The following is a 21365-nucleotide window of genomic DNA, read 5'->3' as shown; positions in this document are numbered from 1 at the left end:
CCATATAGGACACTTAGTCCCTTAGCAACAGAGAGTCCAGGAGCTGCTCAGGGGAAATCCTTCCTCAGGGAAGCCAGCACAGACAAGACATTTCTCTGTAAAAACTTCCATGGAGGATTTATGTTCATTTTAGTGAACAAATACGAATCCCCATTATATGAAAATGAACCAAATCCATGTGATTTGTGCACCACTGAAAACTCCTCTCCTCCAAAATTTTAGAATCAGAGTATTTAAAATTTGTTGTAAAAGGTAAAAAGAAAATACATCATGTAGTCTATGATAGATAAAAGGATCTACATTTGGTGGCAATGGCATGTGCCATCGCTGCAATTTTATTCTTAGTGTTTGTAGACACAGAGAAGTGTACAAAAATACACCTGCTACAGTTTGTTTTTTGTTTTTTGTTTTGTTTTGTTTTGTTTTTCGTCCACTTCTATCTTTAAGATAGCTACTGAGCAATGAGGTCCTTGAGCAAGATTATCAACTCTGATAAGCAAAATGAAGACCTATGAATCCCAAATACACATTCTTCTATGCTATAACCCGAGGCATCACATGTGTTTGTTGGTGTCTTTTCCAGAATTTTTATTTCCAAGTACGTATTTTTCTTACAAATGAGAATACTACTTACTGATCTCCTTTCGCACACTCTGCTCCTCCTTCCCTGCTGGGGACATTCCTCCACTTTCGCTGCTCCCTGACTTGGACAGATCCTTCAAGCCCTTGCCCATTTGCCACTTCTTCCACAGCATACTCCCCGATGGTATGACATCTTTGCTCTCAGAACTCATGGAACCCTTTGTGTCCGACTCTTTTGTGGCACTTGAGGACATTTCAACTACAACATGACATGTGTGTTACCGAAGACAAACTTGCATTCTATAAAATCATACACAGAAAGTGACGAAGGTGTGTGGGAGCCAGGTTTGGAGCCTACTGGAAAGCTTTTGCAAACCAGAGCACTAGCAAAAACAATCTTTGGTAGCCTCAGAAATCATTGTGGATGGCCCAGACCACCAGTGTGTCTGGAAGTGCCTCAGGATATGAACACATCACATAAAAATAGAGGCTTTGGGGAGGTGAGACACCGCAAATGGAAATGGGATCTCTGAACCACTGGGGCCCCTTCTAGGGTGGGCCCTGGAGGAGATTCAACTTGCCTTGTGTGGGAAATGTATGTGAATGGGGTTCTCCTCTCTGAAGAGGGAGGCTGAGTCTAGGCACTTGTCCTAAATTATCTTAAAATAGAGCTGAAAAGAGCTCTTGCTTGTGAAGTTGTAAAGCTGGAAAGTTTTTCCTTAATGCTATAATTCTACTCCCACTGTTCTAGATCTTTATGCCTAGGGAAAAAAAAAAAAACTGTGTAAAACCTACCACAACTTCCACATTATGTAAACATTCCCCCCCATTTATCAATTGCAGATAATTTAATTAATGTTATATTCTGCTTTGAATAAAAGGTGATAATAGGTCAGTGCTTGAAAGCATGGAGAAATGTTGAAATAAATATGTTTTAAGATACTATTAAAATTGATTACCCTTAGAGCAAAATGGATCAAGAAAAAAGAAATTTAAATGAAATTTATTCCAGGAAGTTTAACTTAGATAAAATAGACAAATTTCTTATAAAACACACCTTACTAATCTGACACAAGAAGAGTTAGAACAGCTTAATAGTGAGGGATAGAAAGTATATACTGTATGAGTCCAGATATATGAAGTTCAAGAACAGGCAAAATGAAAACAGGGTAGTAGAGGTCAGACCAGTAGTTACCTTGAGGGAGAAAATGGCTGAGGGAAGGGGAATGAGGAAGACTTTGGAGTTGTTTAAGTGTTTTAGATCTTGATCCGAATGGTGGTTCCTGAGTGTATACATATGTAAAAATGTGTCAAGCTGTACAACGAATATTTGTGTCTTTATTGCATGAATGTTGTAGGACAAGGTCAGCCTCCTGTGAGCCTTGTTCTCCACTTGGCTTGTGAATCTCAGTTTTAGCAAAGAATCCTGCTGGACTAATTTATCAAGAATCACCCCTCATGCTTTGATATCCAGTCCGGCTCCTCTCTCCCCCTACCCCCCATACCTAGCCAAATTTTCTGGGTAACTCTCCACCCATTCCGTGCCTAGTCACTATAAAGCCCCACTTGTCCCTGCTGTATTCAAAGTTGAATTCAATCTCTCTCTCTCCTACTGCAATAGTCTTGAATAGTGTCCCTTGCCATTTTTAACAAGTGTCCAGTGCAACATTTTTCTTTTGCATATAACAATACAACATTTCTAAAAACAATAATAAAATCTAATAAAATAATAAAATTGAAAATAAAAAATGATAGAGTCATAATAAAACCTATTCACCTTTGTATTCTTAATATATTAGACTTTAACACTTAGAAAAGTGAGTACTTTAGGAGTTAGAAATATTTCAAATCCCAACTCTATCACTTTTGAGATATGTGACTTAGGAAGAGATCGGTGACTCTCTGAGCATTAGTCTCTTTATCTGTAAAATAGGAATAGCAGTGTCAACCTCATAGTTGCTGTAGGTTAAAAGGAGATAAACAAAAAGTGCTGTGAAGAGTACCCATCCCAGGAAACAAAATCAGGGTGATATTTGTTGTTTTTACTCTTTATATGAAGTTAAGGGGCATTATCTTTATAAAAAGCATTGAATTGCATTTCTAAAGACATAAACATGGAAAAGCATGATTGGGGATGTTAACGCCTTCAGCCTACCCGGGCATCCCAGAGAGGTTATAGATGGGGGCACTCAAGGGTTAGTGATAAGGTGCTCTGGGGTCATGGAGAGCTGTCTGCAAGCTGGCCTTGTCTCTGGGTATCTTGTGAACTTAGCAAATTGCAGAGCAAATTACTCTGGGCCTGTGTCCTTATGGGTAAATTGGAAACCACATTATAGATTATAGATTATAGTGGATTTATGTGAGTGTTCAATGAAATAATTAGTATTTTCGGTTCTAGGCCCACAACAATCACTCAATAAAAGCAGTTAGCTTGGGGCACCTGGGTGGCTCAGTCGGTTAAGCGTCTGCCTTCGGCTCAGGTCATGATCCCGGAGTCCTGGGATCGAGCCCCTCCTTCTCTCTCTGCTCCCCTGCTCCTGCTCTCTCGCTCGCTCTCCCTCTATCTCAAATAAATAAATAAAATCTTTAAAAAAAAAAAAGCAGTTAGCTTTATCTTATTGCTATTGTTTATAGTTATTGTTACTAGAAAGGTGCCAGATTAACAGTCGTGGGCCTGCCTTCAAGTTCACACACTGCTACCTTTGACCCAGGTTGCATTCTTATTTCTGGTTTCATCTTTTCTTAAATGGAGAAAACCACATCTACTTGGGGAAAAAGCAAACATCTGCTTGATAAGAAAAAAAAAAAATTAAGAATCTATTTTCCTATCCTGTAAGATGCTCTGTCTTTTAAGAGGTGCAGGGCACAGCTCCGTGCTCTCAGGCAGCGGGGGTAGGGCTCACTGACCTTCCTCCAGCACTTTGGCTTGGCTGTCAGACACAGGCATGCCTTCTGCATCCGGTATTTTCTTAATGAACCGGCTGAGGTAACGCAGGCGAGCCTGGGAAGCCTAAAGAACAAACACTGTCAACGAACAGTCCAGGCAACAACATTTAAAGAGTACATGAAAGAAAGAGGAAAGTGAGAATAAATATGGCAGTTTGAACTAGACCAGCTCTTATTATCCAAAAAACCCAAATTCTGAGCCATCCATAATTCTGACAGTTATTTTTGAGAACTAATAAAGAAGCAGTCCTAAAACGAATACACAAGGCATGCAGCCTTAGATCCAGTTGCTCCTGAACCTTTTTCATCTGGCTTAATAACCCTGAGTTGGAACATGAAACTCATATGAGTAATAATGGTTCATTATAGCAATGATTCTTACATAAAATATAGTAGGGAGGGAGACCTGAAGTATGTATATTCCACAAGGGGTAGCACAGGCTTTTTATCCACATGTTCAAAGTACATAAAAGCACATATTAAACATGTTTATGCTTTCTTACTTGGGAGTTGAGGACAGACATGGATACAGACCATGCTACGTGAAAGAACGAGGGAACCCACAGTTTGGGCCAATAAGTGGCACCATTATGTGCTTCACTTTTGAGAGTCATCTGGTATCAGTCATCAGCACAACATTTCACGATGTGTTCAAATGTGGTCCTAAAATGTAGTTAGTGAGTGTCTAACAAAATTCCAGATACCGTTCCTAAAGGAAAGATTATGCACTTTCACCAACATGGGTCCCACTTCAGACCAATGCCTAGGAATGGAAAGTTAAAGAACAACTTTTCAAACTCAAGTGACCTTGATAGCTCTTCCTGGCTCGGTTATCTCCCAGGCTTGCTTCATGGCTCGGATTTCATCTGCTCGTTCTGTATCTTTTTTCACTTCAAAAAATTCTGCTTCATTGTGTTCAGTGACCAACCTCAAAATCCAGTAGGGTTTATTTGGGTCTTCTTGTTGAGGGTGAACAGTGGATATCTGATAAATAAAATAAAAACCTTTGGGTCAGGCATTTTCCTCCATTCAAAAGGGTCTGAATTTTAGCCCATGATCCATCATTTCACTATTTCAGTATTGACCTGGAGAAATGAAGACACATGTTCACAAAAATACTTGGACAAAAAATTCATTACAGCCTTATAAGAGCCAAAAAAGGGGAAACATTATAAATGTCTATCAACTGATGAATAGATAAACAAAGTAGCATCTATCCATATCATTGAACACTACTTGACATTAAAAAGTAATAAACTATTGATGTATAGCACAATGCGGGTGGATCGTACAGGTAGACGTCATACTGAGATAAAGAAGCTAAGCACAAAAAGAATACATCTTGCATGACTCATTTGTATGAAATTCCAGACCAGGCAAACAGCCATCTGGGGTGGGGTGTGAACATGACAGAATCCATTGCAAAGAGGTTTGAGGGCATCTCCAAGCTCATGGAAATGATCTATACTTTATACCTTGATAGAGATATGGATTACAGAGTGAATGCACTAGTCAGAATTCATTGAATTGTAAAATTAAGATCACTGCATTTCACTATGTGCAAATTTTATCTAAAACTGTAAACAACAACAACAAAAAAGAAAATTCTAAATTACATTTAGGGTTACGTTGCACCTCTTTACAAAAATGAGGGTAGGAATAGTTGATCATGTCCAAGTGTGGATATACTGGATATATACTCATTATGAAAGTTAACATTTTGATATCTTCTAGGATTATTTTCATTTTTTTAAAATTTTTTAAAGATTTTATTTATTTATTTGACACAGAGAGAGAGAGAGAGAGCACACACAAGCAGGGGGACAGCAGAGGGACAGGGAGAAGCAGGCTTCCCGCTGAGCAGGGAACCCGATGCAGGGATCCATCCCAGAACCCCAGGATCATGACCTGAGCCAAAGGCAGATGCTTTATTGACTGAGCCACCCAGGTGCCCCTATTTTCATTTTTATGAGCCATAGGCTGGGAGCAGATTGACTTAGGACTTGAAAGATCTGGATAAGTGAGGCTCATTGGTGACAATCTGGTAGGGAGAGAGGCTTGAATCTAATGTGGTTACGAACACTTCACCTATGATTGAGATAATGTCAATTATCCATGTTAAATAATGCAGATGGGGAAGCAGGGATCGGTGGGGCCACTGAATAATGTTCTTGGGGACAGTTTGGTTTCAACGTTACCAAAAAGATCTCCTTGCTTTCTACAATATCCCCCTAATATTCTGATGAGAACTTAAATCTCACAATTGGAAATTCTTTTATTTCTTTCTTTTACAACACAGTACAAAAGATTTTATCATCTTTTATATTGCTTGATAAATGAGTTTATCAGAAACTTCCCTGGGATCAGGAAAGGGAGTATGATGGATGAGGTGTGGGGCCACCTGTAAGAGTTTATGGATTGAGTTAAGCTTATTTGTTTTAAATTTCTATAGTTTATTTTGTTGATGATAAGAATATTTTCTCGGTGCATTCAAATACTTGATTTAATAACACTACATGATAAACCAGAGCTACATCTAGAAAACACAGCATTATCTTAAAGTTTCAAGGGAAACAAAGTGGTTGATTGAAACCACTTCACCTGTGTTTTTTAGCCAATGTTAAAATAACTTAATTTTATTTTTTTCTAAAGATTTTATTTATTCATTTAAGAGAGAGAGAGACAGAGAGAGCACACAAGCAGAGGGACAGGCAGAGGGAGAGGGAGAGGGAGAAGCAGATTCCCTGCTGAGACAGCCAGGATCCCGATGTGGGATATGGGGCTCTATCCCAAGACCTGGAGATCATGACCTGAGCTGAAGGCAGACACTTAATCATCTAGCCACCCAGATGCCCCAGAATAACCTAATTTTAAATAGAAAACTGCATCTGGTCCTTTCAAATGTAATAATCCCTTGACAGAGAAACTTCTCTTTTTCTGCATCCATTTAGATATTACAATAAAAGGCAGCATTTGGATTGTAAATTGTAGCTAGTGTTGGGAAGATTTTGTCCTCATAGGTATTTTGAGTTCAGTGTTTTTAAATAATCTGAATTTGAGTATCTTTAGGCCTATGCTTGCACTCCTCAACTCTTGCCCCCACATCCTCTTCCTTACCCCTAATCATTGTAATTACCTAACTGGCCCTGAGGGAATTTGGAATCTTGACCTCTGGGCTGTAGATAGAGTCCCAGCCTCCTAATGAGACTTAAAGGCCCTCCTCCTTCTGACCCTTACTTAACCCTCCAGCCCCATCTCTCATACTTTAATGCTAGAAGAAAAACGAAACAAAAAATGACAAACAAAACAAAACAAACAAAAACCCAGAAAAACAAAACACAGCGATTGTGTTCATTTTCACCTTACAATGTCTTTGCTCATTGACTCAGGTCTGGATTTGGCTCCTCTAAGAGAAAGAAGTTAGAATAAGTATCTCTTCTTCCCACCACTTCACATGCAATATCTAACATTAAAACTCTCTGTGTACCTTCAGTCTCCTCCATTAGACTACAAGTTCTTTGAAGGTAGGGACTGTATAATATTATTATTAGAAGCTCAAGGCCCAGGGATGCCTGGGTGGCTCAATCAGTTAAGCGTCTGCCTTCGGCTCAGGTCATGATCCCAGGGTCCTGGGATCAAGTCCCACATCTGGCTCCCTGCTCAGCAGGGGGTCTGCTTCTCCCTCTACCTGCTTCTCCTTCTGCCTGTGCGCTCTCTCTGCCTAGTAGATAAAATCTTAAAAAAAAAACCAAAAAAACAAAAAAGGAAGAAGACAACCAAGTCCCCAAAGCAGTGTCTTACAGACATATGTGTCTTAAAAGTTTGATTAGTGATTTTGATACTAAACTAGGAAAAGCAGATTGCAGAAGGTGTCCAAGGAATGTCCTTAAGGTTATCTAGATGGTTGCTAGAATCAAGGAGATGGAATTTTTCAGTTTTGTCCTCAGGAGAGATAGACAAGTGGAGATCCAATGAATGTACATTTATTAAATGACTCCAATAAGAAAAAGTACCGCACCCACCTGAGGCTCAAAGCGAGGGGCTTGTTTTTCTTTGGCTGTCTTGTCTTTCTCCAAAGACTTTTCTTTGCCTTTTCTTGTTGTTTTGGAAGTTCCTGAAGATTTTTGCCCCTCACTGATAGTATGAGAATCTGGGCTTCCCAAAGTAACTAATTCCTCATGTTTCTCTCCATGAGCTAGCGAGACATAAAAATGGAAACCAGTGAATCATAACAATAAAATCATGGCAAGCAGGAAAAGGAGAGCAAGTCAGGATAAAAGTTGTTAGTTTAAGAGGTTTGGATTTCTTTTCTTTTTTGTAAAAAATATTTTATAAAGATCTGTGTGACTCTCTTTTACAAAATTGAGAGATAATCCACATACCACACACCATTGAAGTGTAGAAGTCAGTAGGTTTGACATATTTGTAAGATTATGCAAAAATTATCACTATCTAATTTGCTTCCAGCCTGGATGCTTTCAGTACATTTTTTTTTTGCTTAATTTCCTTGGCCAGGATCTCCACTACAGTACTGAATTTGTTTATCTCTGCTATAATATGTGTTATTCTCTTCCCTCTGCTTGCTTGAAGGAGGATGTGAAGGGTTTTTTGCCTTATGTTCTATTCATTCTTTCAAACAACTACATATCCAAGAGGCAGAGGAACAGATAACATTTGTTGAATCCCTACTGTTTCTTTCTTTTTTTTTTTTTTAATTCTCAAAGCACCCCAACAGGGCAGATTCAAGAATTTGCTGATATTCCCCCAACTGTTGGGGGTTGAATTAGCATTCAAACATGAATTCAAAGGACATGTCAGCCCCTTTCGAAACTGGAATCTGTAAGTCATCCCATTAGCAAAGTAAATAGTAATTGTCAAGAATCAGTGAATTTAGCAACCATAAGATTAAATGCTGTTTTACAATTTTTTAGCAACATGGGATGATTGTTTCATAATTTCACTAGCCTTTTGTCTGCCAGAGATTGACATGCCAAATCTTTTTGTGTCTTGTTTTGGTACTGTGGTTAGAAAGAAATGAATGAACATTAAATAATTATCTCTGGGGGGTGGGGCAATGGGGTAACTGAGTGATGGGCATTAAGGAGGGCATGTGATGTAATGAGCACTGGGTATAATATAAGACTGATGAATCACTGAACTCTACCTCTGAAACTAATAATACACTCTATGTTAATTAATGAATTTAAATTTAAAAATAAATAAATAGTTAAAAAAAAAAGAAGCACTTCATGGGTGCCTGGGTGGCTCAGTTGGTTAAGCGACTGCCTTCGGCTCAGGTCATGATCCTGGAGTCCCGGGATCGGGTCCCACATCGGGCTCCCTGCTCGGCAGGGAGTCTGCTTCGTCCTCTGACCCTATCCCCTCTCATGTGTTCTCTCTCTCTCATTCTCTCTCTCTCAAATAAATAAATAAAATCTTAAAAAAAAAAAAAAAGAAGCAGTTCTTATTGATGGCTTAGTGCCAGTTACTAGCTACTTACAGATTAGGGCAGATCATCCTGCATGACTGCAAAGGGACTGTAAGTACCACAACTTTACAAGGGGGCAACTTGTCTTTCTGCCAACAATTTCGGTTGCTGAGTAGTGTTGCGCTAGGGAAAATTCTTTGGTCGTATAATCAAATGACTTGGAGTGCATCTTGGATTAGCCACTGAATAGGTTCACTTTGGCAGGTTTATTACATTCTTTTGATTTTGTTTTCTTCTCTGTATAATGGAGATGTTAATACCATGCCCAGGGGGCTTACAAATAAACTATATGGGGCATTTAAAATAGGATTGTACCTGGTATCATACACACTGGGTTTTTAAGATATTAACAAATGTCAGCTGAAATTGAATCTCAAACTGCCCCAATAAGTATTTCTGGGGCTCTCTTTTTCTTATTACCCGTAGGTCTTAGAGCTTGAATCATTATGTAGGTGTCTTTGAGTCCCTTCAAATTAACATATTCTAATATTCAAGTTTACTTCTGGGAGCACACAGTACAGTGTCAGGCAGATAGCAGAGACCACACCACCCGCTTCCTTTACATTATGAATATATAAAATAAAATAATAAAATAATCTGCCTATTCTTCAATGGCATACAGTATAGTAACTTTCTCTCCCAGGAATTGCAAGTTCTCTAAAGGCCAGAACATCATTATATACCTCATTTTGATCCCTAATTTCACCTAGTATAATTCCAAACTCATAGTGTGTATTCATGATCAGATTGTAAAACTTTATAAGGAAACTGTATGAGTTGAGAGCATATATATCAATAAGGTGTAAGAATAAAATCCTACTAATTCAGAACCTGTGAAAAACATGACCTCACATTGTATATTCATGTAATTAGAAGAATTCTAGAGTAAATGACCACTGAAATAAACTAATATAGCCCTTGCAGAGAAGAAATGCTCAGGCAGTATCTATTGATGAAATGAACTTGAAAAGACCTTTAGCATTATGACTTTAGTCTTACATTACCTTATATTTATGCAGAGTACAGTAGACAGAAATCTTCAGTGGATAATAAGACATAAAAATTACAGAAACGTATTTTTTATGATTAAAATTCAGGGTTTAGATTTATGTATCCAGGAACTAAAAACTGGCTGGGATTTGAACATTAACATAATTTCTAAACTAGCATACTTGCTCAGGATAAGGTACACATTTACCAAGTGTGATTGTACTTGGTAAATGTAAACAGGAAAATCTTTAGATGATAGATGATAGATAGATGATAGATAGATAATCTCATCATGTTTGGTTTCTTCAAAGACCTTGAATTGGAAACACCATGCATACATTGTGCCTAAGAAAGAACAATATATTATTAATTAGAGTTAAGAAAATAGTGGTATAGTCCTGCTAACAAAATCGGGTGGGACTTGGGCGCCTGGGTGGCTCAGTCTTTAAGCATCTGCCTTCAGCTCAGGTCATGATCCCAGGGTCCTAGGATCGAGCCCCACTTCGGGCTCCCTCCTCCACGGAGAGCCTGCTTCTCTCTCTCCCACTCCCCCTGCTTGTGTTACCTCTCTCGCTGTTTCTCTCTCTGTCAAAATAAAATAAAATAAAATCTTTACAAATAAATAAATAAATAAATAAAATTGGGTGGGACTTGAAAACAAAGACTTCTGAGAATGATAAACAAAGTTCATATGTGTCTTTGCAAATAGACTAGAACCTGAAAGGTGCAGGCCAGTAACGTAAAAATGTAACATACTGGCAAAAAGAGGTTAAAATAACAACACAACTAATTATATATGAAAGTAGATGATATCACAAAGTGTTACCTGCTCTAGATCCTCCAATTTCTATTTCCTTAAGAAAAAGCCACCTGTCTCAGCAAGCAATTTTTACTAAAACTTAGGTGTTAAAATATACTAAAGGTGGCACTGTTGTCTCATGTTAACTAGTGGACAAGCTTCCTAAAAATTTATAACCAAAATATTCTGAGTTGAACATAGTTATATGTCAGACCTTACTTTTTATTATGGGTTATAAAGATGTGAATTTTTAGAAAACAATTATATATTTTATTTCTCATAGAAATTAAAAGTTGAATTTAAATGAGTAAATGTGGTGATATTTCTATTGAATTCAGGATGTACATAAAATTTTAAATTAGGATACCAATATACTAATGAAAAAACCACTTGATTAACTTCTTCTTGATCTAAAGTATTTATAATTGAAAAAATAAGCTAAGTTAATAACTGAAGACATTAGGGTGGGTGCACCTGGGTATCTCAGTCAGTTAGGCATCTGCCTTTGGCTTGGGTCATGATCCCAGGGTCCTGGGATTGAGCCCTCTGCCTCCCCCCAGCCCCCCAGCTTGTGCTCTCTCTCTTTCACACTCTCCCTCTCCCAAATAAACAAATAATCTTTTAAAAAATTTTTGAAGATATTAGTAACAATTTTTCTAAAATACGTCATACCTGGGGCGCCTGGGTGGCTCAGTCAGTTAAGCAGCTGCCTTCAGCTCAGGTCATGATCCCAGAGTCCTGGGATCCAGCCCCGCATCAGGCTCCCTGCTCAGTGGGAAGCCTGCTTCTCCCTCTGCCTCTCCACCCCCCCAACCCCCCAGCTTGTGCTCTCTCTCTTGCTCGTTCTCTCTCTCTTTAATAAATAAAAAAATCTTTAAAAAAATAAGGTAAAATACATCATACCCTTTAAATTGAAGTTTGTAGGTCTTGAGTTGTAAATATAATTGACACATATACGTTGACATATCGATATGTTTTCATTTAAACAAACTGGCTGCCTAAAAGTCCACATTTATAAACATGATACTGATTATTCTGAATTAAAAAGCTGCATAACTTTCATAAGACTGGCCAACATATGCTTTCAAATAGAAAAAAATTTCCTAGTTCGTTTTAAATACAATTAAATTCTGAATTTATTTGCTGGCTGCTTTCAGCAGCAAATGTATGATACAATGCAACATGTAATTTAATTTTAGTAGCTGCTCATTCACACCTAAAGTTGTCAAATATGATGTCAAAAAAAAGAAGATGCAATTATTCTGAGAGACTTCTTTTCCAGTTGGGTACATAATAATGAGAATACCATTTTTGTGAGGACTCCTAGGTTCTAGGAACCTTACATACATTATCTTGAAACTTCACAACAACCTTGAAAGATAGGAGTTATTATTCTAATTTCTCAGGTGAAAAATAACCCAGTTTCAGATAGCCTAAGGCATTTTAGTTGCTATGCTATATTTCTGCACTTAATAGTAACTTCCTTTTCTTTTCCTTTTTTTTTTTATTTTTTTATTGAGGTATAACTGAAATAAAGCACTGCATTAGTTTCAAGTAGACAACTTAATAATTCAATATTTGTACATATTGCAAAATGATCACCACCATAAGTTTAATAAATGTTAACTTAGGGGCGCCTGGGTGGCTCAGTTGGTGAAGCGACTGCCTTCGGCTCAGGTCATGATCCCAGGGTTCTGGGATTGAGCCCCGCATCGGGCTCCCTGCTCTGCGGGGAGCCTGCTTTTCCCTCTCCCACTCCCCCTGCTTGTGTTCCCTCTCTCGCTGTGTCTCTCTCTGTCAAATAAATAAATAAAATCTTAAAAAATAAAAATAAATAAATAAATGTTAACTTAAAAAAAAAACTTATACTATTAATTTTGTACCATTACCCAACTCTATACTTCACATTATGCTATTTCATGAATTCTACTACTGTGTTTATTTTAGATACTAATTTTTTAGTTTCCTCTGGAATTTTAACATTTATCCATTAATATATTAAATATGATAGTTTTTCATATTGGTTTGTTTGCTGGAACTCCATCTGTGTTAAAGTTGAGAAACTTAAACGATCTTCAGGAAAACCATGCTAAGACCCTTTATGCAAACTTGTATGTTCAGTAAAGAAATATAGACAGTTCCCTAAATAAAGACATTTATTGAGGACACAATAAATATCTGAAATTGGTACTACCATATGTTATTATTATTTCCATCCAAAAACCCTTACTGGATAATTAACTCCCACTCAAAATCCTAGCTGTGCCGATAACTAGCTGTGTGACCATGGGCAAGTTCCTTAAACAGTGTGTGCCTCCGTGTTCTCATATGTAAAATGCTAATAGTCACAGCATCCACCTCATAGGTTTATCGTGACGATTCCTTGGGTCAAGATACATAAAGCCTTCACAAAGCCTCCACCATAAATGTCAGCAACTGCAAACACTATGACCATTAGTACTCTGTCAATGCAACTAGTTAGAAAGTCCCTACAGGACAAAATGGTATAGTGGAAAGGTTCTGGGCTTTGAAATTAGTCAGACGTAGATGAAAATCTTTACCCTGCTTCTTCCAGCTGTGTAAATGTAGGCAAATCATTTACAGCATCTAAGCTTCATTTTTCTCATGTGTAAAATCAGGATGGTAATAACTACCTCTCAGATTTTTTCATGAGAATTGAGGATAATATATGAAAAGTACACAGTACAATAAGAGGCCCATAATGGCACTAAAAAAAAAAAAATCAGAATCATAATAACCAAACTTCTAGATCTCTCCAGTGTTTTCTTTTTGCTTACAAAATACAATTACATTCTTTTCAGTTTGCTTTGTTTTGTTTTGACTAAAATAGTAAGTGCTCATTTAAAACTTCTGAATTACACATTTTTAATTTTAAATTAAATTTTGTCTTTAGATACTAAAAAATATAAACGAGACATAACCGCTTCAAAGTATTGATACATACTCTTCATTTTTTCACACAATCTTCTTGCCACTTTCACTTCCAAAGCAACGGTTCACTTCCCGGGCTTGGTATTCTTCAGGACTTTATCATATGAACTATTCAAAACCCACCACCCCCCACCAGCTCGTCTCCACTTCAAAGTGTCATTATCCCCAGTTTATGTAAGTTTACATAATTCACACAACTTACGTATACTGGGAACAAATTTCTAATTATTGAAGAAAATACACACAGAAATTTTAAAAACCTGCATTTGACTAGACTTGAGGGTATTTGAAGGTATTTTGAACCTTTTTAGACGTTAGAAGTTCACCTCAGAGAGTTGGAAAGAAAGCACCTCATTCACTATTCTAACAGCATTGTTCAATGTGGTGCTATGTTTCTGGAACAGCTTAAATGTTTTCACAAATATCTCCTTTATCAGCGTGCCTTCTTCTATCTTGCTGGAACATTATTCAGAAACACGTGTTCCCCATGAACAAAATCCCCACCTGAATTTAGAAAGATTGTTTCTGTTGTTTCCTTTTCATGATTTAAACTGGGATTATTTATTCCCTGTCATATGGATCTGAGTTTACACTGATCATTGCTATAAACAACAACAGCATCACTATTTTGAGCTTTTCGAGAGAGGCATAACAGAATATTCTAATATAGAAATCAGAAGTATAAAGAGCTACAGACAGCTCATGAAAGAACTACACAGGCAAAAACAAAACAAAACAAAAACCTAGGATCTTATTCTCACTCTCTGATCTATTAAAATCCCTGATACCCAGAACAGTATTGTAAAATCTTGTAGTACTATACATTTTCCTTGAAAAAAAAAATATCTTCGTTGAGCATACATCATACACATATGTCCACACAAAACAGTGCTGCTTCTCTATTATTTTGATTTATTTTTATAATTATGCATATTTTATTTGCACATAGACCTTTAGCATAAAATATTTAATCCAATTCATATTAAGCACATACTCTCTACTTCTTTACAGGAGGGGGACACAAAATCACCCGGTAATTTGCACCATCCATTATTTCAAGCAGATTTCCACTGATTTATACCGGAAAAATATCTAGATTTTTTTTTAGCACAGTATAACTATGAGATTTGGTTTGGACTATAGAGAAAGTGGAGATAATGACTAATTTAAAGGGGTTTTCGGCTTCCATATGCCATTTTTTCATATCATATGATAAAAGATCACAACACTTTCTTGCGACCCCAAAACAGCCCAGAATCTTTTCAAGACCCCAGGCCAGGATGCCATTAGAACTTAAACACTCCTGCTGTTCCTGGCATAGCATGCTCATGCATTTGTTCAATAAACATTTATGAACAGCTTCTATCTGGTTCTAGAGATGCAATGATGAGACTGAGGCAGAGTCCCTTTCCCAGCACAAGAGGGGCTGTGGGGAGGCAGACAAGTTCAAGATTCCCATAGAGCACGTGTTCTATGGACTCACACAATACACTGGAAAGGAAATGGGGACTCTCGGTGTCATCAGTTTTATAATTTTTCTTTGGATTTTATGTCCCGCCCCAGAATCTGCCCCTTCTTACAAAGGTTTAGTTCAATAATAGTAGCTTTCTCTTAACTTTGGTGATGAACAAACCTCCGTCAAGCCTTTAAATGAACAGGTTCATGCAGTTAGTATAAACAAGAAAATGCATGATCAGGGTTTTTGACAATTAGTGAAAAGGGCAATAATAATAATAAGAGTAGCTTAGATGTCTCCTTTCTTTCACTTATTCGATAAATATCATGGAGTACTTACCATGTGCATCATCCGCACTATGGATAATGCAAGATTGAACAGGCAAGAATTCATGGAACTCCCTGCCCTTAATGGTATTGTGTTCTTGTAGGAAATACTGTTGACCCTTGAACAATATGGGTTTGTTTGTTTGGGGTTTTTTAGATTTTATTTATTTATTTGTCAGGGAAAGAGAGAGCATGCACACAAGCAGGGGGAGCACAAGAGGAGGGAGAAGCAGGCTCCCCGCTGAGCAAGGAGCCGGATGACCTGAACGGAAGGCAGACCCTTAACCAGCTGAGCCACCCAGGCAACCTGAACAATATGGGTTTGAGCTACATGGGTCCACTTTGCGAATATTTTTTCTAATGCATCAAACTCCCTGCTCAGGAATTTTGAGAGTAGCTTATATTTGAAAAAATAAACCTGAAGCCTCTTTCACTTGGAGATTCTCCTTCTCTTAAATATTTTAAGAACTAACCTTCAGGGTTATACTATTTCAACAACTTAGACAAATATAATTTTATAACAGAAAAGTTTTCTGCACACTTCTTAGATAATCATCAAGTAATTTTTACTTACCAGACAAAACATGTTTAAACCAGGCCTAAACAATCATATATTTTTGGTTCTTACAAACCAAGCAAGTAAAGATTCTGAAACATAATCAATTAACAAAACAGAAAATGACACTGGATATGAAATGCGAATTGTAAGCAATAATGTTTTAATACTGACATGATTAATTTGCTATTAAATTTTTATGTAAAATATAAGGTGTATGACTAACATTTAGGAGGACATACCTTTACTATCATTTTTCTCCAATTCTTTTAGTGCTTGAACAAATGTCTGCTGACTTTCAGTGAGAGGCCAACTGTTATACAATACCAAACACTGTATAATATACTTGTTGACCTGTGAAATAAAATGCAGGGTTTAATCACAAACAATAAGAATAAATGTAGTATTTGCCCAGTAAGCACATAATAAATGCATAATTTTCTGTATCACACAATCATAATTTGGTCAAGTACTATCAGATGTTCTCCAAAATGTTGCAATATCACAGTCTATAAAATTTATCTTCACATCCCCACCAACACCTGCAATTAGATAGTCTATTGTTTATTAATTTTTGCATCCGTGTTTAAAAATGAAACTTATTAATTTTATTTTTGTTACTCATCAGTTTTGGGATCAGGATTACATTAAAAAGGATTGGGAAGTTTGTGTTGTCTTTCTGTTTTCTAGAACAACTTATCCCTTGAAGGTCTGTTAGAGTTATTCTGTGAAGTCAGCTGAGCCTATGACTTTTGGAAAGGTAAAATTTTGATTACCATTTAAGTGTTATTATTCTTTATTATTATTATTATTATTTCATATTTCCTATCTTCTACTGAAGCAGCTTTGTCAGTCCTCTCCCACCCCCGGCATTTGTTATGTCTTCTTTCCCTTAAGTCTTAAATTCACTAGCATAGAGTTGTGTTTAATAGTTTAATTTTTTAAAAAAAAAAACCTGTTGCTTGCATTTATACCTCCACCCTATTTTGTTGTTGTTGTTGTTCTGTATTTGATTTATTTACATTTTCTTTTTTTTTTTTCTTTCTTAGCTGGTCTTACAAGAAGCATGCCCACGTATTGATCGTAAAAAAGTTTAGGGTTCATGAACTTTGCTAAATTTTGTTCCCTGTTTTATTAATTTCTACCTTTACTTTTATTAAAACTTTTTCTTCTTTTTTCTTTGAGTTATTATTTTGCCCTTTTTCTAACATTTTGTTTCAATAGCTTAGCTCATTTGTTTTTAATCATTCATACTTCCTGATGAAATAATTTGAAAGTCAACATTCCACTGAATGCTACTTTAGATGTGGTTACAAATTTTGATTTGTATTTTTTAGTTGTTACCGAATTCTTTGTATTCATGATTTCTTTTTTTTAATGTTCTTTGTAACTAAAGAACTATTTGGCATATTTTCTTTAGCTTCCACATTTATGGGATTTTAGGCTGTTATTTACTAATTTCTATATAATTACATTATGTTCAGATAACATCTGTAAAATATAGTTTGGTTTTTATTGAGGCTTTGCATGTGTGCTATGAAAAAGTATATTCTCAACATATTAGGTAAAGTGTTCTATATAAATATCTAAAAAATTAAGCTTACATTTAAATTTTTCAAACCCTAGTAATATGTGTTTTTTCAGCTTGATCTATTGATTTCTGAGCGCTGTGCATTAAAGTGTTCAACTATTAACTAACTTTATTTTTCTCTGTAGTTCTAAACAACTTTTGCTTTTTATTCATTGAGTCTGGACAGTTAGGTTATGGTCATATTTACTTGTTATATTCTTCCTTTTATTTTTACACAATATCCTTCATGAATTCTATGCACGGAGACATTTCTCACAGTTCTCAGTCCAACTTTAAACTTTCGATGCCATTTTGTTTAAAGGTGTCACTTTCAGGTTACTTATAGTTGAATCTTACTTTTTAATCTAACTTTAGTTTTTTATTCTTTTAATTGATTAATAATTCATTTGTGCTTATTGTCATTAGTCATTTAGGATTTATTTCTGGTCCTTTATTTTTATTTCTTTTTATTTATTTGTTTGTTTTGTTTCTGATGAATACATCATGTTTCTTTTCTGAAATGACATGAATTGTCCCTTATTTTACATATACATGTATATATTTAACCTAAGGTTTGTATAAATTAGTTTTGTTAATATGTGATCTTTTTAATAATTATAGAGCCTCGTAACTCGTGTAAACATAAGATATTTACATCTACATTATAGGGTTAGTATACACATTAAACTTGCCATATATTTTAACATCTTGGCACAGAGAAACTATTAAATAACGCTCAATCCCTTGATCCTGTTATACACTTGTGGTATTGCAGACAGAAAGTATCATATAGCATGTCAATGCTTAGGAAAAGAATCATCGTTATTTTTGTTAGATTTTTAGGAGTAATACCATTCATTGAGGGTTCTCTTAAACATAAATGTACCTGCTGTGGAGTGCTAGCATTTTCTTCTATGGTGGGCATACTGGCAGTTTCCTCCTCCATAATGGGCTGCCCAGTGTCTACGGCTGCACTTGCAGGTCTACCCTTATAGGATTTCTGACTTCCCTGCGCAGATTTCTTCTTGATGTACAATTCTTGCTCTTTCTTGGATGAAGCATGCATTAAAAGAATTTGTTTGCTAGCTGAAAAGGAGAAATTTATTACACTTACATTAAACTGTGTGAAATGCATAGTTACGATGGACTGTGTTCTTTAGGTATATCCTTTTATAAGACACTCAAAGGAACAGGTCAGTTTGTTTTGTTTTAATGAGATAAAAAGCAATATCACTAGCTTCTGGGAGATATTCTGGTCTTAAAGAAACTTACATAATAGCCTGTGACTTGCATAGAGCAATGCATATTCTGAGAAACCACTGATTGCTAAAAGAATGTACAATTCAACAATTTTTCATTCATTTTGTGTCATTGAATGACACTAAACTAATATCATATACTATGACTTCTTCAGGGTTTATACACTATTGTGTGTATGTTATTACATTTATGTAAGACTTTCATTTTATTTTTAACTTCTCTATTCATTCTTCTGTAATTAAAAGATAATAAAACTACCATTTGGAGGGATAAAAATAGAAATGTGCCCAATGTTATTAATTGATCAAACATATATTGAGAGAACATAAGTGAACGACAGAGAGAAATTCCAGTTCTAGCCATGAAAAAATAATGGCATTGGATTTACTCAAAGCCACGAAAAAAAAAAAAAATTAGATAAAATGTATGAAGCCACTGTTTTCAGGCATTAAACAATGCACAGCCCAGGGCCGTAATTCTTGAAAGAAAGGAAACATACAAGAAGATCTGTCCACTTCCGCAGATTTCTGCCTGTGAGCACCATCTCGATTGTGACACAGGGAAGGAGAGTCCAAACAGTAAACAACAGTGTTGTCAGGTTCAGGTAGCAAGACTGTAGTTTGAAGCTCCTGAGACAACTAAAATTTGTGAGGCAGGGTGCCAGGGGCAAGTACTGAGCCCAGAAATATGTATAGTGGTCCACTTGGGTCTTTAATTGAATTCTAAACTTTATTTGTACAAACATCTAATGGTGCCTGGCAGACAACTCCCAGGAGATTGTGAGCTTAATGGAGATTCTGAAGTTTGTACAGTGTTGAAAGACATTGAAGTTCTGCCGAAGTATGGAAATTTAATGAACATACAGGGCATCAGTTGAGACTCAAGAAAGGCTATTCTTTAAGGGTAGTACAATGCTAACCCTAGAGTAATGGAAGCTCTAGACCCAATTTAAGAAAGCTTAGAACCAAGTCTTGAGAGGATTAAACTAAGCTGTCAATAAACTGCTTACTAGAACAAAATTCAAAACTCTTTCAATGAAGAGAGCATAAGCTTGACTCTTAGCAATGTAGCATGTACTGTATGTAGTACACAATCATTCTGATATGTGAAGAAGCAAAAAATATGAACATCATTTGAGAAAAAAGTCAATAGAAATAATGGCATAGCTGACACAGATGTTAAAGTTAGTAATAAAAAAAAAAAACTTTACCAAACAAAAACTTTAAAATAGCTATTAGAAATGTGTTTAAGGATTTAAGAGAAAAGATCAACATAATGAAAGAATAAATGGTGAATATCAACAGAAAAATGGAACAGAGAATCAAAATGAAATTCAAGGTTGGGCTATATCTGGAATGACACATTCCTGAATGGACTTTATTTTTTTTTAATATTTTATTTATTTATTTGACAAAGAAAGCACAAGAGCACAAGCAGGGGGAGCATCAGAAGGAAAGGGAGAAGCAGGCTCTCTGCTGAACAGGGAGCCAGATGTGGGGCTCGATCCCAGGGTCCTGGCATCATGACCTGAGCCGAAGGCAGATGCTTAACTGACTGAGTGACCCAGGTGCCCCATTCCTGGATGGACTTTAAAAGCACATATTCAAATCAGAAGAAAAGATTAGTAAACTTGAAGATAAGCAATCAAAATGATCGAAATAGAAGCACAGAGTGAAAAAAAATGAATAGAGGCTAACTGCCCCTGGTATTATATTGTAGTGGGTGGAATAGTGATCCACCCAAAGAGGTAGGTCTATCCAGAATGTGACCTTATTCGACAGAAGGGTATTTGCAGCTGTGATTAAGGTAAGGGTCCCCAGGTGAGATCAACCTGGATTAGCGTGGGCCCTAAATCTAATGATGGGTGTCCTTAAAAGAGAATGAAAAGGGGATGACACAGAGCCACACAGAAAGAAGAAGGCTATGTGAAGACAGAGGCAGAGATTGCCAAAATTGTGCCATCACAAGCCAAGAAATGCCAAGAGCCATCAAAAACTGGAAGAGGTAAAGGAGGATTCTCTTGTAGAAACTTTGATGGGAGTGTGGCCTTGACAACACCTTAATTTTGGGCCTTTGACTTCCAGAACCATAAGAGAATGAATTTTTGTTGGTTTAAGCCACCCACTTTGGGGTAATTTGTTACAGCAGCCCTAGAAAATTAACACAGATATCAAGGGATCTAAAGTACATGCCTTCTTAGTCCTACGTGGCACTACTAAGAAAACATTTAGGTATGAACTTAAGAAAGGATGTGTAAAGTCAGTACATTGAAAGTATAGGACACTGTTGAGAGAAATTAAACACTAAAATAGGTTGAGAGATATACTCTGTTCATGCGACCAGCAAACTCAGTTTGTTAAGATGCCATTTTCCCCAGGTTCAATACAATCCCAATCAAAATCTAAAGCTACAATTTTCAAGGAAAGGTGGTGTTGGACTA

The 21365-nt window shown here is 36.5% G+C and overlaps 1 protein-coding gene across 1 annotated transcript in view; it reads right to left on the bottom strand.

The window, feature by feature from the left end:
* The window catches only part of ADGB (androglobin), a 149631-nt gene that overhangs the window by 8585 nt on the left and 119681 nt on the right, over positions 1–21365 (bottom strand). The window contains exons 28-33 of the mRNA XM_045865707.2: positions 18552–18751; positions 16338–16449; positions 7551–7723; positions 4336–4512; positions 3490–3592; positions 651–841 (exon numbers count right to left, since the gene is read on the bottom strand). Of these exons, the coding sequence (XP_045721663.1) occupies positions 651–841; positions 3490–3592; positions 4336–4512; positions 7551–7723; positions 16338–16449; positions 18552–18751 (956 nt within the window). The remainder of the gene's footprint in view (positions 1–650; positions 842–3489; positions 3593–4335; positions 4513–7550; positions 7724–16337; positions 16450–18551; positions 18752–21365) is intronic.

The sequence above is a fragment of the Mirounga angustirostris genome, unplaced genomic scaffold (genome assembly GCF_029215605.1).
Source record: "Mirounga angustirostris isolate CCGP_5_RB_7025 unplaced genomic scaffold, mMirAng1.0.hap1 SCAF_8, whole genome shotgun sequence".
NCBI lineage: Eukaryota > Metazoa > Chordata > Mammalia > Carnivora > Phocidae > Mirounga > Mirounga angustirostris.
The sequence above is the reverse complement of the archived record's forward strand: the minus strand, read 5'-3'. Positions and strand labels throughout refer to the sequence as shown.